The sequence below is a fragment of the Ciona intestinalis genome, chromosome 10 (genome assembly GCF_000224145.3).
Source record: "Ciona intestinalis chromosome 10, KH, whole genome shotgun sequence".
Taxonomy (NCBI): Eukaryota; Metazoa; Chordata; class Ascidiacea; order Phlebobranchia; family Cionidae; genus Ciona; species Ciona intestinalis.
The window spans coordinates 1,961,141-1,978,419 of NC_020175.2; the positions used below are offsets into that span (position 1 = coordinate 1,961,141).

At 32.9% G+C, this 17,279-nt stretch overlaps 1 protein-coding gene across 6 annotated transcripts in view; it reads right to left on the reverse strand.

Moving 5' to 3' along the window:
• Positions 1-15,684, reverse strand: part of LOC104266151 (fibrocystin-L-like) — a 52,242-nt gene extending 36,558 nt beyond the window's left edge. For all 6 annotated transcript variants that reach the window (XM_026836412.1, XM_026836409.1, XM_026836408.1 and 3 more), the window contains exons 1-30: positions 15,455-15,684; positions 15,078-15,219; positions 14,841-14,946; positions 14,400-14,578; positions 13,901-14,028; positions 13,427-13,540; positions 12,257-12,454; positions 11,399-11,569; positions 10,209-10,309; positions 9,961-10,042; positions 8,862-9,028; positions 8,606-8,746; positions 8,057-8,183; positions 7,621-7,738; positions 7,377-7,551; positions 6,771-6,893; positions 6,446-6,616; positions 6,004-6,130; positions 5,601-5,743; positions 4,802-4,967; positions 4,366-4,520; positions 3,879-4,004; positions 3,482-3,587; positions 3,036-3,166; positions 2,454-2,598; positions 1,904-2,050; positions 1,350-1,472; positions 990-1,182; positions 311-440; positions 39-156 (exon numbers count right to left, since the gene is read on the reverse strand). In XM_026836412.1, the coding sequence (XP_026692213.1) occupies positions 39-156; positions 311-440; positions 990-1,182; positions 1,350-1,472; positions 1,904-2,050; positions 2,454-2,598; positions 3,036-3,166; positions 3,482-3,587; positions 3,879-4,004; positions 4,366-4,520; positions 4,802-4,967; positions 5,601-5,743; positions 6,004-6,130; positions 6,446-6,616; positions 6,771-6,893; positions 7,377-7,551; positions 7,621-7,738; positions 8,057-8,183; positions 8,606-8,746; positions 8,862-9,028; positions 9,961-10,042; positions 10,209-10,309; positions 11,399-11,569; positions 12,257-12,454; positions 13,427-13,540; positions 13,901-14,028; positions 14,400-14,578; positions 14,841-14,946; positions 15,078-15,219; positions 15,455-15,581 (4,180 nt within the window). In that variant the 5' untranslated portion in view covers positions 15,582-15,684. The remainder of the gene's footprint in view (positions 1-38; positions 157-310; positions 441-989; positions 1,183-1,349; positions 1,473-1,903; positions 2,051-2,453; positions 2,599-3,035; positions 3,167-3,481; positions 3,588-3,878; positions 4,005-4,365; positions 4,521-4,801; positions 4,968-5,600; positions 5,744-6,003; positions 6,131-6,445; positions 6,617-6,770; positions 6,894-7,376; positions 7,552-7,620; positions 7,739-8,056; positions 8,184-8,605; positions 8,747-8,861; positions 9,029-9,960; positions 10,043-10,208; positions 10,310-11,398; positions 11,570-12,256; positions 12,455-13,426; positions 13,541-13,900; positions 14,029-14,399; positions 14,579-14,840; positions 14,947-15,077; positions 15,220-15,454) is intronic.
• Positions 15,685-17,279: the final 1,595 nt, after the last annotated feature.

The following is a 17,279-nucleotide window of genomic DNA, read 5'->3' on the forward strand; positions in this document are numbered from 1 at the left end:
AAGAACATGCATGGCCACAAAAAAATGAGGTTACTTACCTGGGTGTATTCCGTTATTATTTATAAAATGTGTTCTTGCAAGACTACCAATTTTGCATTGAATCATGTTACTTGTAACACTTTGTACGTTGCATTTAGAATGGTTGCCCAATAGAATCTAAAAAATATTGTTTTTTAAAAAGTCTGTTTTTAAAATAGATGTAAATAAGCCAAAAGCCAGCCACAAAAGTAAAAGATGGCAGCTTGGCGGGTCATATTTATCAAAAAATCTACAGCAGTTTTAAGTTGCAAATTTGATGTTCCATACTTACATTTAGCGCAGGGTCGTTCACAAATCCTTGACCAGAGATGGTAATGATAGAACCCCCATGTATCGATCCATGTTGTGGTGATAACTGATCAACTGCAAACGTATAGCTGATACCAGATATATTATTTTGCCTGTAAAAAGTATTTGTAATTAGTTCATTCATTATACATAATATAAAACGATTTTTTTAAGATTACGATAACAAAGATTATATTAATTAAAATTATTAAAAAATAGAAAGTAAAAATAAATTGACATAGGGCAGGCTAAGGATCAAAATCTTTTAAACCTATTGGTTAAAAGAATGTACTGTTAAATCAACATTACGGATGCATATTGCACATTACAGAATAGTTAAGTATTCTGAAATGTCTAGGGTACAGAATCTTTTTTCATTTATGGAACAACATCAATCTTATAACATATATCAGTTTGTTTACACTAAAATGGTAGGTTTGCTGAAATATGAGCTATAAAATCAAAAATTAAAAATCAGAAAAGACACCACGAATCCTCCCGAACCATGGAGCGGAATCGCCTAATCCGTATAGATGTATGATGCGTTATTAAACAGAAAACAGAATGAAAAATATAAAAGTATTAAAATTGTGTATTGTGCACTTGTGCAGCCCTAACTAACATACACTATACACACTAATCAAATCTATGCAAAAGTTTACTTTAAATCTGCGATTCCAATTTCTTTAACCAGAACATTAACTTGATGAACACCATGTGGTAGAGATGGAAGTTTGCACTGAATGTAAGTTGATGTCCATGTTGTTATTGAACAAACTTTCCCAGCTATTGTAATAACAACATCAGAGATGGTTGACCCGAGATTACGACCAGTGATGTTCAATGTTGATCCACCTATGCAGTTTAACATTAATATCAATTTTAGTCTAAAACAGAAATTAAAAAATTTGAATTTTACCTCGTGTGTGTGTGGCAACATTGTATTATTAATTAAAGAATCAAAGTTTTCACAAAAAAGGTTGAAAAAAACAGCATTTTTTTAAAAACAAACACAAACATACCTATAACTGTGGATGTTGTTGGTGATATTAAAGTTAAGACCGGAAGATTTGCATTTGAATATGTAAATGCAGATGGTAGGGTCGTAACAATATTTCCGTTCATATCTTTTACTGACACATCAACTGTAGTTGAACATGATTGTTACACGCATGATAAATCATAATATACTTACACAACATTTCAATGTTTTATTTAGGTCACCTTTGTCAGGGTAGGTGCTACTTTAAGAGAATAAACACTACTAAAATAAATAAAAAGCCGTTTTTGCAGTAATAGGTGTTGTTTACAATCACAGTACAGAATAAATGTAAATGAAAGTAGAATAGTAGAATAGGGGATGATGGAACACCTTCCAGTTCTATTTTCCCGTCCCATTTGGTAGTAATCGAAGAACATTCAAAGAATTATAAAACTGTATCTTACGAATCTCATAGATCGCTGTTAATTGTTTAAAACATGATCAGGATATTTGGATAACATGTGCTAAAGAGTCTTTCCCACCCTACTATACAATCAATACAAAATTAGGTATACAATATATAAACTGAACAACCTGTTGAAACGGTTCCAGGTGGAATGACACACAATATGTGTCTGGAAGCAAACCTCTCAGTTTTATTCACAACACATTCATTTGCACCAACATATACTTTGTATGTTTCTATAAACCCTGTGCCAGTTAAGTTAAGCAAAGCACCACCTGTTAAAAATAATAAGTTATATATATTGGAAATTTTGGTTAAATGTAAAAAATTATGCAACTGTACTTGATAAAACCACAATAATGGTAGCTTTTAGTGGTTGCTGCGTTGCTCACATACCTTTTAAAAGAAAGGCTTGTGCATGACCATGACCAATATATATATTAACTTAAAGAAACCATGATGCTAGGTGGATGTGGTGACCATGTTTATTTTCTTTTAAATAAATGTAAATATGTTTTTACTTTTCATTTAAAACCTTCTAAATCTTTGAGACTGTAATTGATGAGGCAAATATTATATTAATATAATTTGCAAATTCATAGATAGAATATTTTTTAACAAGAGTTAAAATTTTATTAAAGTGATTGATAGTGTTTGCAATAAAAACAGACGACATACCGCTTGTAAATCCAGTGTCAGGATAAATGCTGATTAGATTCGCAGTTAAATTAAACTGATTGGAAATATTTTTGTTAATTGCAGCTCTTCCAAGACCATGAACTAAAACATTTAGGTGGTGACTACCAGCAGGTCCATTGGAGATCTAAAGTTACCATTAAAAAAATTTGATAAGATGTATTATAATATAGTAAGTAAATAACTCCTTACTTTATCCTCGCGTGGCCGGTAAACGACAGTCGTTCAACACAGCGTTTTGTTTTATACACTTGTGCCAGCTTACGAGTTACCAAGTATGTTACTTTTTGGGTGATTACTCTTTGCGAAATTTTTCTTTTTTATGTGTGGCTGATATATATGACACTAGTTACACAGTAACAATCATATATGCTTAGTTTAAAGTGAAACTTTACCACATAAATGGGAAAAAAAGAAATGTCCAATGGTTGTTCAGAAATAAGAAAGAATAGTCATTAAAGAATAAATTCTTTGAGGTTAGAAACACAAGTAATAACAGATTTTTTTTGATTACTTGTTACCAGTATTAGGAAGCCAATAAGTTGCTTAAACAGAACAGCCAACCTGACATTGAAGTTGAGTGTCTGTATGACTTGTAATAACACAAGCAGCATTTCCAATTTGAACTGTAACATTTGCCGTTGAAGGTGTTCCAAATTTGCTTCCACTTATGCTTACAACGGTACCCGATGACCCTGTGGAATTAAATGTCACCTTACCGTAGAGACTATGGAGGGTACTATTACAACTTCGGATAAAAATAAACGAATGAAGTCATAGAAAAATTGTTAAAATGGTGAATGCTTACCATTTATAAAAGACTAGTGTTTCAGGCCTATTTGTAATGACGAATAGACAACAGTTTTAAAACAAAACTAATCTTCTGACATTTAATTGAATAAAAGCAAAGTGGTCGCATTTTGTATAAACTGTTGTTTTGGGTTTTTGGGTAAAGTTTATAACATTTTGTCCAAATATTTTAATTTTTTTTAAACCAGTTATTTTTTTACCAGTATTTGGAGTAAAAGATTGAACCATTGGAGTGTGGTCTGCACTAAACATAAACCCGCAGTTCCCTGTGCATAATGATGGGATGTTGTTTACAAGTACTTCAACCTGTAAATTACAAATCATACTTTTATTCAGAATAATGTGCAGTAATTATCTGAAAACATTTAAAAAAAAATTGTATGAAGCGTGTTGCTGAGAATGTTAAGTCTCCTTTAACTTTATATATTGTATTCTCACTTCTTTATATATTTTTTAATAGCCTATAATATATCAATAATATTAATATTATCCTATAAAATATTTTGTCGCTATACCCTGTCTTTTCGTTTATAATATTTCTAAATCTTGTTATTATTATAATATTAATAAACAAACAAAATGATGATGCTAAATTACTTGTGGCTCCTTATAAGGTAATCGCAACATTTCCCCCGGTATTGGAGCGTGAAATATTCCTCCATATGATATTTTCCGAACAGAACCAACCAAGTCAGGTGCGCCCAATATGTTTGTGGTGTTTATCTAAAAGAAGCATTTTATTAAGAACTATACATTGCATTATATTTGTACCAAAAAATCAAATGCGTTAATATAACTTTTTTCAAATGTTTTGTTACAGTTTATCACATGAGACCAAAAATATGGATGCAACTGTAATATGTACTTCTTACCAATTGTGCAACTGTAACATTTTACACCTAACTCTTTTTTCAAGTGCAGCAGTTAAATAGTTTATTTTAAAAATGGTTTTGGGCATCTTCTTGCTCTTGAAACACAAACCAAAAGTGGGTTTTGGTTCGGTTGTTAACTACTTGTTTGGAAAGCATCTTAACTGTATGCTTAGTGCTTAGCAAGTGGTTAAAATGCAGTTCAAGTCAAATACCTGTAATAATGTTTTAGAACCGCCATTAGTCAGCCATTCAATTGTATAATCAATTTCATGGCAACTTCCACTTTTTTCAACTTTGGCTTTTCCAAATCCTTGCAAACTTTCCAAGAGATTTTGAAAGTGAAGGACTGTTGTGTTCACTTGAATGTCTAACAGGATAAAATAAAAAAGTGTTCAAGCCAATTACCAATTTAATTAAACGTACAAAAGAAAAAATATCCAGAATTCTACATACTTTTATGTTTTACAGTTGGTACTAAACATTCATTAAACATTATACAAACCATATTTCTTAAAAATTTTGAAATAATTATATATGCTATTTGTTATAACATTTGTAGATATAAATAAAGTTTATGTTGTGTGATCAATTTGTGTCATATAATTTCTATAGCCTATTTTAAATCAGACATTTGAACAGTTAGTTTACTTTTTAAAGTTTCTTGGAAACCATCAGCCGAAATATGCGTTAAATCAAATGTTCCACGCATTGGTGGTGTGGCCTCAACCACTCGACATATACTTCCATTATTTCCATTTGACCATTTGTTCTCAACTTTTATGGAGCTTTGTGATGTTGGAGAGGAATATGCCAGCTGTGTGTAAATCAAATACATTTGTTTAAACAGTCTAAATAGTAAATACCATAATGAATGATGAATGAATATAACTCATTTATGCTCATGTGGTTGAAATTGACATCTTACTCCAATGGTGTTCTGTTTTACACACCTTGTGCTCGCTTAATAAGTTACGTATGTAAATTTGGGGGTAAATAATATTTTAGATTTGTTTTGTATGTATAACAATTTTACAACTTATAAGTTACCAAGGACAACATTGCCCACAATGGTAGCAGTCAGTTCGAAACCGATATTTTCTGGTCTACAGTTTAAAAATACATTTGGCTGGCAGCACACAACTGCCCGAAACTGTTTAACCATTATGTATTTGGTTAAAGCAGTAATAATGTATTGATTAACCAAGCAAATGTTATTAACTTAAAGATCAATCAAACAGCAGATAAAACTATGTATGCAATAACAATTTGCTGGTTAATATTCAAGATAAAGGAGATTTAATGAATGTTGGCTAATTTTATTAACTTATTACTCAAATTTGTTCAGTAAAAAATTCAGTTTACACTGCTGTTTATATTTTAATAGTAAAAACCAGTCTGAGTTATATTTAGTTATTGTCAATTATTAAGTATATTAACGGTATCATACCATGAACAAAGGAACCATGTGACCACAGTTATAAGTTTCAATTGTTACATCATACACAGGTAGTGGTTCCATCTTCTGCACAACGATATTTGATATAGGTTCCCCTGTTGCCAACGCAGGTGCTACACGTAGGTCAGATGCAGCTGAATAAATATATGTGCCAGCATTAATACATTTACCATTGCATAAAATGAAGGTTGGACCAAAACTGAAAAACTTAGCATTTGAAATAGCAACAATATTAGAATAGTCAGTTCCAGATCAAAATTTTGATATTTTTCAAAAACTTAAAAAATGCAAAGAAATGTGTAATTTATTAGGTTAAAGTACCACCTAAGACCATTGACCAATCAGAACTATCTAAGGGTGTCATCCAATTAACCAAACAATAAGTAAATCTTACCAACACCATTTGGTAGAATATTGTTCTTTCCAATGTATAACGCATCAATGTAAAAGTTTTCAACTTGATACAGGTATATTTCACGAATTGAAGCAGAAACCAAGCTCGGATAATGAACTTGTAGCAACTAAAATAATAGTTATGCGAGTTAAAATATCAAGAATGCGTAATAAAAATGCCAAGACAAAAAAGTTATATTATTTTCATATTTTTAAGGTCTTCACTGTATGAAAGTTATCATTGTGGTAAGGTAACATGCAAGATACAAATTTATATACTATTATATTAGATTAAAATATCATGAAACAACCTAGCTATGATATGTGGAAAAGGAAAAATTGTAAGAAACTAATTCGATATATTTTTAATTCACCAACTAAATTGGTTAAACAATGGAACTGTATGCTTTACTATGAATTCATACAAACAAAACTAAACTAACCGTTGAAAAATCAAAACAAGAGTACGTCCATGTTGTTTTACTCATTGTCACTGATATCGATAGTTTTTTGGTAGTAGTCTGTGTCTTAGGTCTTCCTTCATTATCTGTATATTGGAAACTGCCAGTTACTCCAATCTCTGGTTTAAAGATACCTCGATGAGCAAAGCAAATCTGAAAATTTGAATGTAAATGGATTAAACTTACAGCTTTAATGAGTTACCAGGTAGACTAGCTACCAGGTACATTTTATTAAATTTAGTATATATTCCTATTAATTCTGAAACTATCTACTGGTGAAAACAAACAGCTTTGTTAAAAAAGTTACCTTTGGATAAGTTAGTATTGAGAAATCACGATGTTTTTCCCAAGACACGTGCGCAGTTGTGCCAGATTTGTAGATATATGATGGATTTAATAGTGAACCTCGACCACAAAATGGAACAACATCCTAAAATTGGTTAAACACATCTATTATATAGAGCAATAAAATGTGAATGGTAAAATTTAATGGAAACATTGTTATGCAATGTAAATTTGTTTACTTATTACTGCATTCACTTTCAACATAGACATACAAAAAAGTTCATTTCGTAAATCCATAATGCAGAGTTTGTATAAATGTGTGACTGATGTATTGAATGAATGATACTTATTTAGCGCCTCATAGTGGGGTAGTGACAACCCCACAGTGACAACCCCACAGATGTCTTGTTTTACAGATGATTTTACTGTTTATGAGTTACCAGAGATACAATTTTGTGGGTTATTGTTATTTTTTCTATATGCCTGACAATTGGGAAAAGGCATAAATAAAAAATGGATTTGAGAAGAGAATGCCTAGTGTCTTATTAAAAAACACACACAATCAATGGAATTCCAAGGTTAAGAAACATAACAATTTTTAAATTGTTAGGTCACTATTACAGTTTACCCTTTTTATCTGCCCTGCTAACCCCTCAGTGATATCACCGTCTTCATAATTAAACAACGCAGCCACACTAGAACCACTAGGTAGCAGTGTTGGTGAACAATGGGCGGATACTAATTTCATAAGTTCAGTTTGTAACACTTCACCAGATGCATTGTTCGTAATTGGATGAGAAATTCTGATAAGAAAAAGCAAAAATGGTAACACATGTACATAGGAAATAAAAACAATGGCAATGTAGTCTTACCTTGAACCCATTTTAATTGAAAACGTCTTAAAATCTGGAACTCCTTTCACAGTTTCGCTGACTGTGACTTGCATGTTCTCATTGCTTCGTACTTCATATGTGATTGGAGGATAGTCGCCTATACATTCATATACATTATTGTATCATACCACAGACTTAAAGGCTGCATATGTTTTTATGGCATACTTTTTTACTGTCATAGAGAATCGCGGCAGTAGTGCAATCATGAAAATAACGAGGACAGGATCTCCAATACATCAATGTGATAATAATTTGGATCCAATGAATAAATAAAGTTTTGAAACCAAAAAATTGGATGAATAAATGTAACATTTTTTTAATTTCTATAAATTTATTAGAAGTTGATTTTTTAACTAATTTATAAAAGAATTGTTGCATTACTATTGAACAGTAATCTTAAGTTGGTTGAACTTACCTCCCTTGCCTTTGAATGTAATGACAAACTCTTTTCCATTCGTAATATCTGTCTTGGTAACTTTAACTGTTTGCCCGCTGATACCAACCACACTTCTTAATTCTGACTCGAAGGCAGATCGAGACACCTGTTAATTATATATTGAATTTTAACTAGTAGTAATATTTTGTGAATGTGTTAACCTTTTATTAGAGTTTTGAACGTAATTATTTTTAATAGCAGAAACTAAACAATATGTATAAATAGAACATTTGATATAATATGCATTATACATTTACTTTTATATATAAATAAAACTCAGTTAATTAGTACATTAAATGTAGAAGCTTATTTTATTAAACAAAATTTTCTAGTTATGAAAAAAAGGAAAAAAATAATTTTGTTTGAGGTGCAAATTTAGTAATGGCATAAATAGGGTAATGTTGGTATGAAATCAGGCCAATCCCTTTATATAAAGTCTGGAAATAGAAATATGTATAATGTATGTAACACCGTTATTTAACAATTTATATTCTTTTTGTCAATTACGTGGCACTGACAAGCCTATACCTGGTATGAGAAAAATGTACTTTTCATTCCATTATAAATCAAACGAAATTGAGAATTTGAACATGATTGAGTACAAACAACTCGAACAGTCTGTTTCTCTTCAACTCCACTTTCAACATTCCATGAATTAAAAGAAATTTTCTGTAATTTTAAAAATGTTAACCCGGTTAAAAAGTTATTTCAATACACCAAGCAAACACTAAGTTTTTACCAAAGAAGTCTTATTTATTATTGATATGATAAATGAAACATAAACCTGTTTTTCAGCTTGTTTGGTAGCCTCAAAATCAATTCGTTGTTTCTCATTGAAAACTTGATTTGATTGTTTTGCTGTTAAAGTTGTCTTTTGTCTATGAGCAGCAATATACATATTTCCTTGACCATGCCAATCAACTACTGCAGCTTTAAAGTAACATTGTTGACCTGTAAAAAAAATTAAATTGTAAAAAATGCTCATAAAAAGAAAGTGATTTTTTTCAGAAATTTCTGTTCATCAGTTAAGAGTCTTTCTGTTTTATACACAAGGTGTATGAAACACAACACTCATGTTATAATCACTGTTGTTCAGTTTCATTTATTCATTCACTAAGGAACTCCATCAATCAAAAACAGGAGTGCATAAAAATATCTGACACGAAATTTCTGTTCATCAATTAAAAAGTTGAGCTATCTTTGATTGAGTATTACAGCATAGGTTCAGTTAAGTTTTAATAAAAGTAAGATTTGCAGGTTAATAGTTACATAATTAATATAACAATGTGGGTATCTGTAATAGAAAATGATATTTTTTTAAATAAATCGAAGAAATACACTTTGCCAAAGTCATTATACATAAGCAATAAGCAATTCAGTTTAATTTCACATTTTTTTTGTAATAATATTGTGAAGTGGTTATTAAAGTTAAATCCTTAGCAACAAACAAAAAACAACCATTGTATATTTAAACTACTAGGTTACAAAAAAGCCACATCTCAATATTTACAAAGCAGAATGATCCTTTAAATATATGGCCATGTTTAACTACAGCCTAATTGTATATGACTATTGTAGGTTAACACTCTAATTACAAGTTCTATTGTAGGTTTGTCATTTGTAACAATGAATCAAGCTCATAAATAGACCACGATGAAAGTATTATGATATTATATAAATAAACTCATATAATGAACTACAGCGGTTACAAAATACCAGAAATCGAAATTCTAAAAATTTAAAGCGAACAATAGTGAATAAATTGGGGGTTGGGGTATATATTGGTTAGAGAGGATAGCTGTTGGTTATGGAGTATCAATTTAAAGTAACTTACTTACTTTATGCTCACGTGGCCAAAAATCAACAGTCATTATAACACTTACCCTTTTTCATTGATATCCAATCAGATTGCAGATGAGAATGAAAATATGAAGGGCGGTATCTACTGGATACAATCGCAAAAGTCTGCAACAATGTTGCTCATATTAATATTGAACAATGTAATTAAGGTTTATTTTACACTAGTATGTTTGGGTGCAAAAAAAATTAGGAAAAGCACATGGTTTGTGAATACTAAACCATTTGTACTGTAAATAATTTTGTGCAAAAATGTGAAAACTTGACTGTTTACCTCATTTTCCAAAAGCTCACCACAGTGAAAATGAACTTGTCCTGCATCATCAGACTTGAAGTAAAACTTGTAATTATCTGTCTGAGGTGCAACAAATATACCTAAAGTACGACAAAAGTTTAGTAAAAATTAGTATTGGTATTATGAAATAACATACACAAGCTTTATCAACAAAGTTCAAATCATTATACTCAAAACTTGTTAAAATGTTTTAGTCTTGTTTTAGCATTCATGAAAATGTTTTAGTCCTGTTTTAGCATTATCAAATATTTTGCTTAAATAGTTGTGTAAAGTGACTACAAACTATTACAACCAGAGTCCTTAGCCTAAACACTCTGGTTACAACCATTATCTTCATGAGGAAAATATGTAATGAAGCTGTTGAAATGATGAGAAAGGTAACAAAAAAACTAATTATGCAGGAAGAATTTTTTCATAGTAATTAAAAAAGTGCACTTAAACATGAGAACCACAGCAGTTTAAATCATAGCAGGGTTTAATCAGAGCAATTTGCAAGTAAAACTGAAGTTAAATACACCAGTATATGTTAATGGTTTACATTTTTGCTTGTATTTTTATAGTTTAAACACGCCCTAATATATTTTTGGTTGGTGTACTTCATATTTTCTGTTTTTTATTCTTTAATCCATGAATTGTTCAGTAAAATCTTGTGATAGAATACAAAGACATTTTAAGCACAGAAGTGTTGGTTTGCAATATTCAGCCGAGAAACAGCCGCAAGGTAAAGTGCTATGCTTTGAGATCCAAAATGGTGGCGACTATCACGTCATAACTTTAGACAAGTTCAGATGCATCGAAAATCTTTATTTCTGGTTAAATTAGTCGTCATATTAAGACTGAATACTTTCGATTTCAATTTTAGCATTGTGTTACAAGAGTCAGTCTGAAATACGAGCTCATACGTATCAAAGTCCATAGCTATGGACTTTGATACGTATATGACTAAAAGAGCAACATATCGCTAATATGACGTAATAAAATTATGAATATAATGCAAGACGGCGACTTGCTATGACCGCGCTTGTTTTCGCGCACTTTTAAAGTTAATTTTCAACACGAACGCCCAAACTTTAGGATAAAATATATAGCTTGTATAACTAAGCCGTGGGAACATTACGAGAAATTTTTACTGCTCGGCAACTATAATGGATTGTCTACACAGCCTATACCTTCGAATAAACCGGCAAAATCGTCATCGTAGTTCCACTGATAACCCGCTTGTTGTATAATATGTTGACCTCGGTAGTCGGATTTATTTTCATGTAAACTAAAGATTGTTCCGACACTGGTTGACCCTACACTTGTTTCATTCCACCATCTCATGTAAATCCCACGTGAGCCTAATAACACAAGAAACGTTTTAAACAAAAAACAGTCGAACACCTTTAGCACATATATATTATTCAAATATTCTGATCGTGTTTTAAACAATTAACAACGATCTATGGGGGTTAGGGATACGGTTTTATAATTCTTTCAATGTGCTTTGTTTGCCACCAAATTTGACGAGAATGTATGTATGTTTGTAACTTACTTTATCCTCACGTGGCCGGAAAACGACATATAACACGGGTGTTAATACAAAACGACATATAACACGGGTGTTGATACACCTCGTGCCAGCTTACGAGTTACCATATATGTTACTTTGTGGGTGATTATTTTCTTATTTTTTTTTGTATGTATGGCTAATAATTTAGAAAACCCATTAGTGCCCACTGGGTTGGAGCAATTGCCGTTAAGTGTCTTGCCCAAGGACACATACGCCCACAATGGTAGCAGCGACGAGCCTTGAACCCATTACCTATGGGTTAGAGGCAGGCGCGCTTACCACTATGCCACGGCGTCGGATGAGAAAATAGAATGAAAAGATGTCCCATCTTCCCCCGCCCTGCTTATTCTTGGATGATATTAAAAAGGGGCTACAGAGGCGTGACGTCATACCACATAGATTTAATAACTTAAATGTTAAAAACACAGTGCTAACACAGTGCACCAACTAACAAAAAAGTGTAAACACAGTCGACCTGAATAACGGTAAGGTTTCCTGTTCGGTGAAGGTCCAGTGACGCAGGTCAATGACGTCGCAGTTATTGAATTATTTGTAATTTTACATGGTACACCGCCAACGAGAACTTTCGTACTGCGGTCAAAATGTTTTCCAGTGATTGTCAAATGTGTTCCACCAGCTGCGCTGCCGACTTTGGGGGAGATTCCTGTGATCTCTATAAGTAAATCGTAACGGTTATTATAGCCTATATATAGAAAAAAAAAAGTATTTACAGGCTTATGCGTATTGGGTGTGGCGGTGCATGCGTTATTGCACTCGGACGCAATATATCATGCGCAGATCAAATTTTACGTTGGACAAAAGGGTGGAGTTCTAGGACATTTATGCACATGTTGCCTAAATCATTTCAAAAATTTAACTATTTGACGGAAAATGCGAATACGCACAGAGATGAGTTATTTAGCGACGCGTCGTTAGGTTTAATTCTTGTGGTTCGCAACAGGCGTGGTAAGATGGAATACATAGTTGGTTTGGATAAACAAATGAATTTGATATTGAGCAGGACGTAAATACCACGAGATAAAATTGTGCTCTTTAAACAGTTCTTATACATGCAGAATTGGTATTAGTTGAACAATAATCAGTATTGTTAACTAATAAACGTTGCACCCTGCAAATGCATTTTAACTTATAAAATCTTCTGCAAATGCGTTTAAACTGTATTCATTTAATTTTATTACCTAATATCACTAACGCGTTTGATTGCGCGCCTTTTTAGAATATAGCAACAATACCGCGAATATTATTGTAACGCTTCTTCATCTTTATATCATTAAATGTATATCCAAATTGAGTGGCCCAACTTACCCCGTATCTCAACTTACACCAACATAACTATAGAATATTCAAGCACATTTCAATCGTGCACGATGTATGTACGTGTTATATATAAGTATAACCCAATGTGGCTTTCGATGGGTTCTCGGTAAATCAAGTTATTTTTAACGAGTCACCACCGTATTAACACCATTGCTAAAAATACGGAAAGGCTAAAATATGTAAGTTCTTCCTTAATAAAATTAAAAAATTATTTCATTTTCTTTGCTGCAAATATGCATACATACAAATTCGATTAACTTAACGATATAAATGATAATAAACCCTATAACATATAGTAAGATCAAACCTGCGTAAGTCTGGATCATGTGAACTGTGTCTGTTCCGCTGACTTGATATAATGCCTTGTGCGGGACCGACCGACCGAAACTGTTCGTTAGAATAAAACTCATGTTACTGTAACCTGTAAAAAATATTAAAACAGGGAGTTGATAAAAAACATTTTTTTGTCGCGTGGTGACCATACGTTTGAAATCATTGTTTAAAAGCATATAGTTAGGTTTATATACTGCCGAAAAGTTAATACAGTAAGACGGGACACCTTTAGCATATAATATCCAAATATCCTGATCGTCAACAACGGTCTATAAGAGTCGTGAGGATACTGTTTTAAAAGGCATTGAATGTTTTTTGTGTACTAACCAAAGGAAAAAAAAAATTGAATAAAAAGGTGTCCCATCTTCCCCCACCCTACTATATAATTGCAATATTTGCGCGGAATAAAATCGAATTGATTTAGTTTGTTGAAATTTACATAACCCACCGATATACGTTCCCAGTGGTTGGCAGTGGAAGGTGCCATATATCGATGTTTCAGAGGTTAGTTTAATGCTGTAGAAATCTTGAGTGTCGGGGTTTATTAGCTCACAACTATGACCATTGACGTAAACCCTGTAAACGCAGAAATGGTTATATAAACATTGTAATAGGAAGCAATAAAACTATAAGATAGCAAACATATAGTAGAGTAGGGAAAGTTGGGACACATTTTAACTCTATTTTCTTGTACAATGTGGTAGTAAACAAGGATCTTTCAAAGAATTAAAAAACTATATGCTCAAGACTCCCATAGACCGTTGTTAACTGTTTAAAACACGATCAGGATATTCGGATATTATGCGCCGAAGGTGTCCCATCTTCCCCCACCCTACTATATTTATTGTTATGCCAACTGACCAAGCCGCAAAAAAACGCAATCGTCAACACCGTTTTACTTTTTGCATACTTTTACGTTCTTCATATTTAGGGCCATCCATACTCACCTTCGGAATGAAGTGTCTCGACCATTGAGGATGGTTTGGTTGTTTGATCCGTATGCCTGGGTTACAATGCGACCGTAAACCTGAATAAGATCACCCGGTGCATACGCTTTCGAAATCGGGTATTGAATCGGTTCCACTTTACTGACGGTGCGCATATCCGGTCCGTAATGTGGATGAAACTGTACGTCGAATAAAAGTAGTTTTTTTTTAATTTTAAATAGTGGGGTGGGAAAAGATGGGACACCTTTTTATTCTGTTTTTTCCGTTTTAGTTGGAAGTAAACAAAGGTAAGTCAAAGAATTATAAAAATGTATCCTCACGACCTCCATAATAGACCGTTATTAACTGTTCAAAACACAATCAGGATAATTGGATATCGTGTGCTCACGGTGTCCCATCTTACCCCATAGTAGTATACTAGTTGCACTAAAGTAAACTCACTCTCATGGTACAATAGCTATGTTGAGGATTATTGTTACAGTTCGTTTCATACGCCACCTCGTTTCCTGAAACCACCTTCACAAAGAAATTACCTTGTGGCATCGGTCTATAGGTAAAAAATATTATCGGTCAATTTGGACTTGTAAACTGATACTGTAATAAAGCATTGATCAGTGATAAACGAATGTCAATTATATAAATATGAGCCGTAATTATGTATGCATTTAAGCATTAAACCTTGTGTAGCAGATAATTTTATCCTTTGTGCTTCCTTCTTTACCGACGTCACATTCGTACTGAGAATGAGAATCAATAAAATATACTTTCACCGCGTTCGGATCATCCCCACCCGCAAAATTCGGTTCGCTTTCCAGGAAACCTGAAACCATAAAGTCGTATATGTACTAATAAACCTATAGCAAAAACCAAAGGCAGGGAAAATGGTTCAAACATTAATATTGGTTCAAACAGCATTTTAAGTGGTTTGAACATTAGAGCGAGTGTATAAGCTAACATTTAAATGAACAAACTCTTCCTACGGGTTAAAACGTTGATTATGGTACATCTGTTTACAATATAAACATCAATTCTTGTTGTAACACCGTAACACATACCTTCGCCAAAAACCGTTACTCGTACAGCGCCACCATTTCCCACATAGCGAGGCGACACCGACCGAACTTTAAGAGAAGTAGCATGATTGACCAGCAGCAACAACCATGTCAAAATAAGCTTGAGCATGATGTAGCAAACCTGACCCACCAAGCTGGATAGCAAGATGAGCTTGTCTTAAATCTTTAAACTATTGCAGTGCGATATTTAAAATCTATAGGGCCTACCTAATGCTCCTGTTAGAATGGTTTTTAAATGAAACATTTGGTTTGACAATCTTATACAATCATAAATCTATATTCGAAAAGTGTACGAAATCTTCCCTTCAACGTACAGTTTGTTATTATTTTGACCTGGTGAGCAATGGTTAATGCAATATGTTTTACCTTCATAGTAACGACCTTACAACACAACCTATTCATGCTTATCATTTGCACTGTAATGCCTGCTTTACACACAACGGATGTTACGCGTATATTCTAAACTGCACAGTTAGCTACCTTCATGGTTTGTTATACAGTTACATATACAATGTATATATTACGTAGTGACATCCTCACAGTATAACCAGCACTTACTGATGCAAACAATCATATTATTCTTATATACTATACCTGCAATGACATTTCGTTTACAATGTAAATGCAATGATGAGTCAGTCCTATTTTAAAGCAGCGAATTTAAACTAACTAAGGGTTCCGATAAATGCGAATGATTCGTCCGTCGCATTCTGAGTAAGAGGCTTGCCACGCAACGATAACTTTGTTTTCATTTATATGACGTTTGCAGGTGAAAAGTTGTTCAGATACACAAACCTGCTGAGCGATGAATAATCTAGTCCTCGTTAATTTTCTACAATAGAGGTACACCACACGTAACTGCAGGTAATATCCTGACAAAACATTAAAATATATATAATTTGGTAAAGCGCAAATTTCATCGGTACTGTGGAAACCATTATGTTGAAATACCGCGATTATTTATAACGTTTCGCTGGTTACCGAAAATATTCTATATTTATCAGTCTTTTTTTTCTACAGTCTTTATATGGCGTAGCGACGAAACAACATAGGCCTATTCACTTCCCTTCTTCAATTACAGGTTATACGCACCTAACGCACGCATACATTTATTTCGTTGCCATAGTAACGGGTAGTCATGCGAAAACTGATGGCCAATAAGTCGCCGTGACGCACACATTGCTAATGGCCACTAAATGTTTTTTATGGGTAAACAATTAATACAGAAGATGTTAACTTGCACACATGTGTGTCATCTATAGGTGAAATGGTAACTGATGCCAAATTGTATAATATATGTAGTAGGGTGGGATAAGTTGGGAATGGGGTAAGATGGGATCGATTTTTAAGTTTACTACCACGGGCATCCATTTTATGATAAACGAAAACAAATGTTACAGTATTAATTGAAAGTATTCTTACCGTTCAACAAAGTGCGCATGCAGCAAAGTATAAAAATTCGTTGTTTCTGAACAGATTTAACATATTATTTTCCAAATATATTTTTAAATTCCAAAACAGTCCCGTTTTCGAGTTATGGTCACTAATATTTATACAGATGACGTCACCGAAGTTTTACGATGAGCACGCGATTTTTACTTAAAGTCGACACTCCAATTTGGCCGTGGCCTGCAACCACTATGCCTATAGTAAGGTGGGGGAAGATGAGACACCTTTTCATTTTATTTTAGTAAACAAAGAACATAAAGTTGATTATAAAACCGCATCTTCACGACTCACATCATAGACCGTTGTTAATTGTTTAAAACACAATCAGGGTATTTAGATATTGTGTGTTAGATGTTTC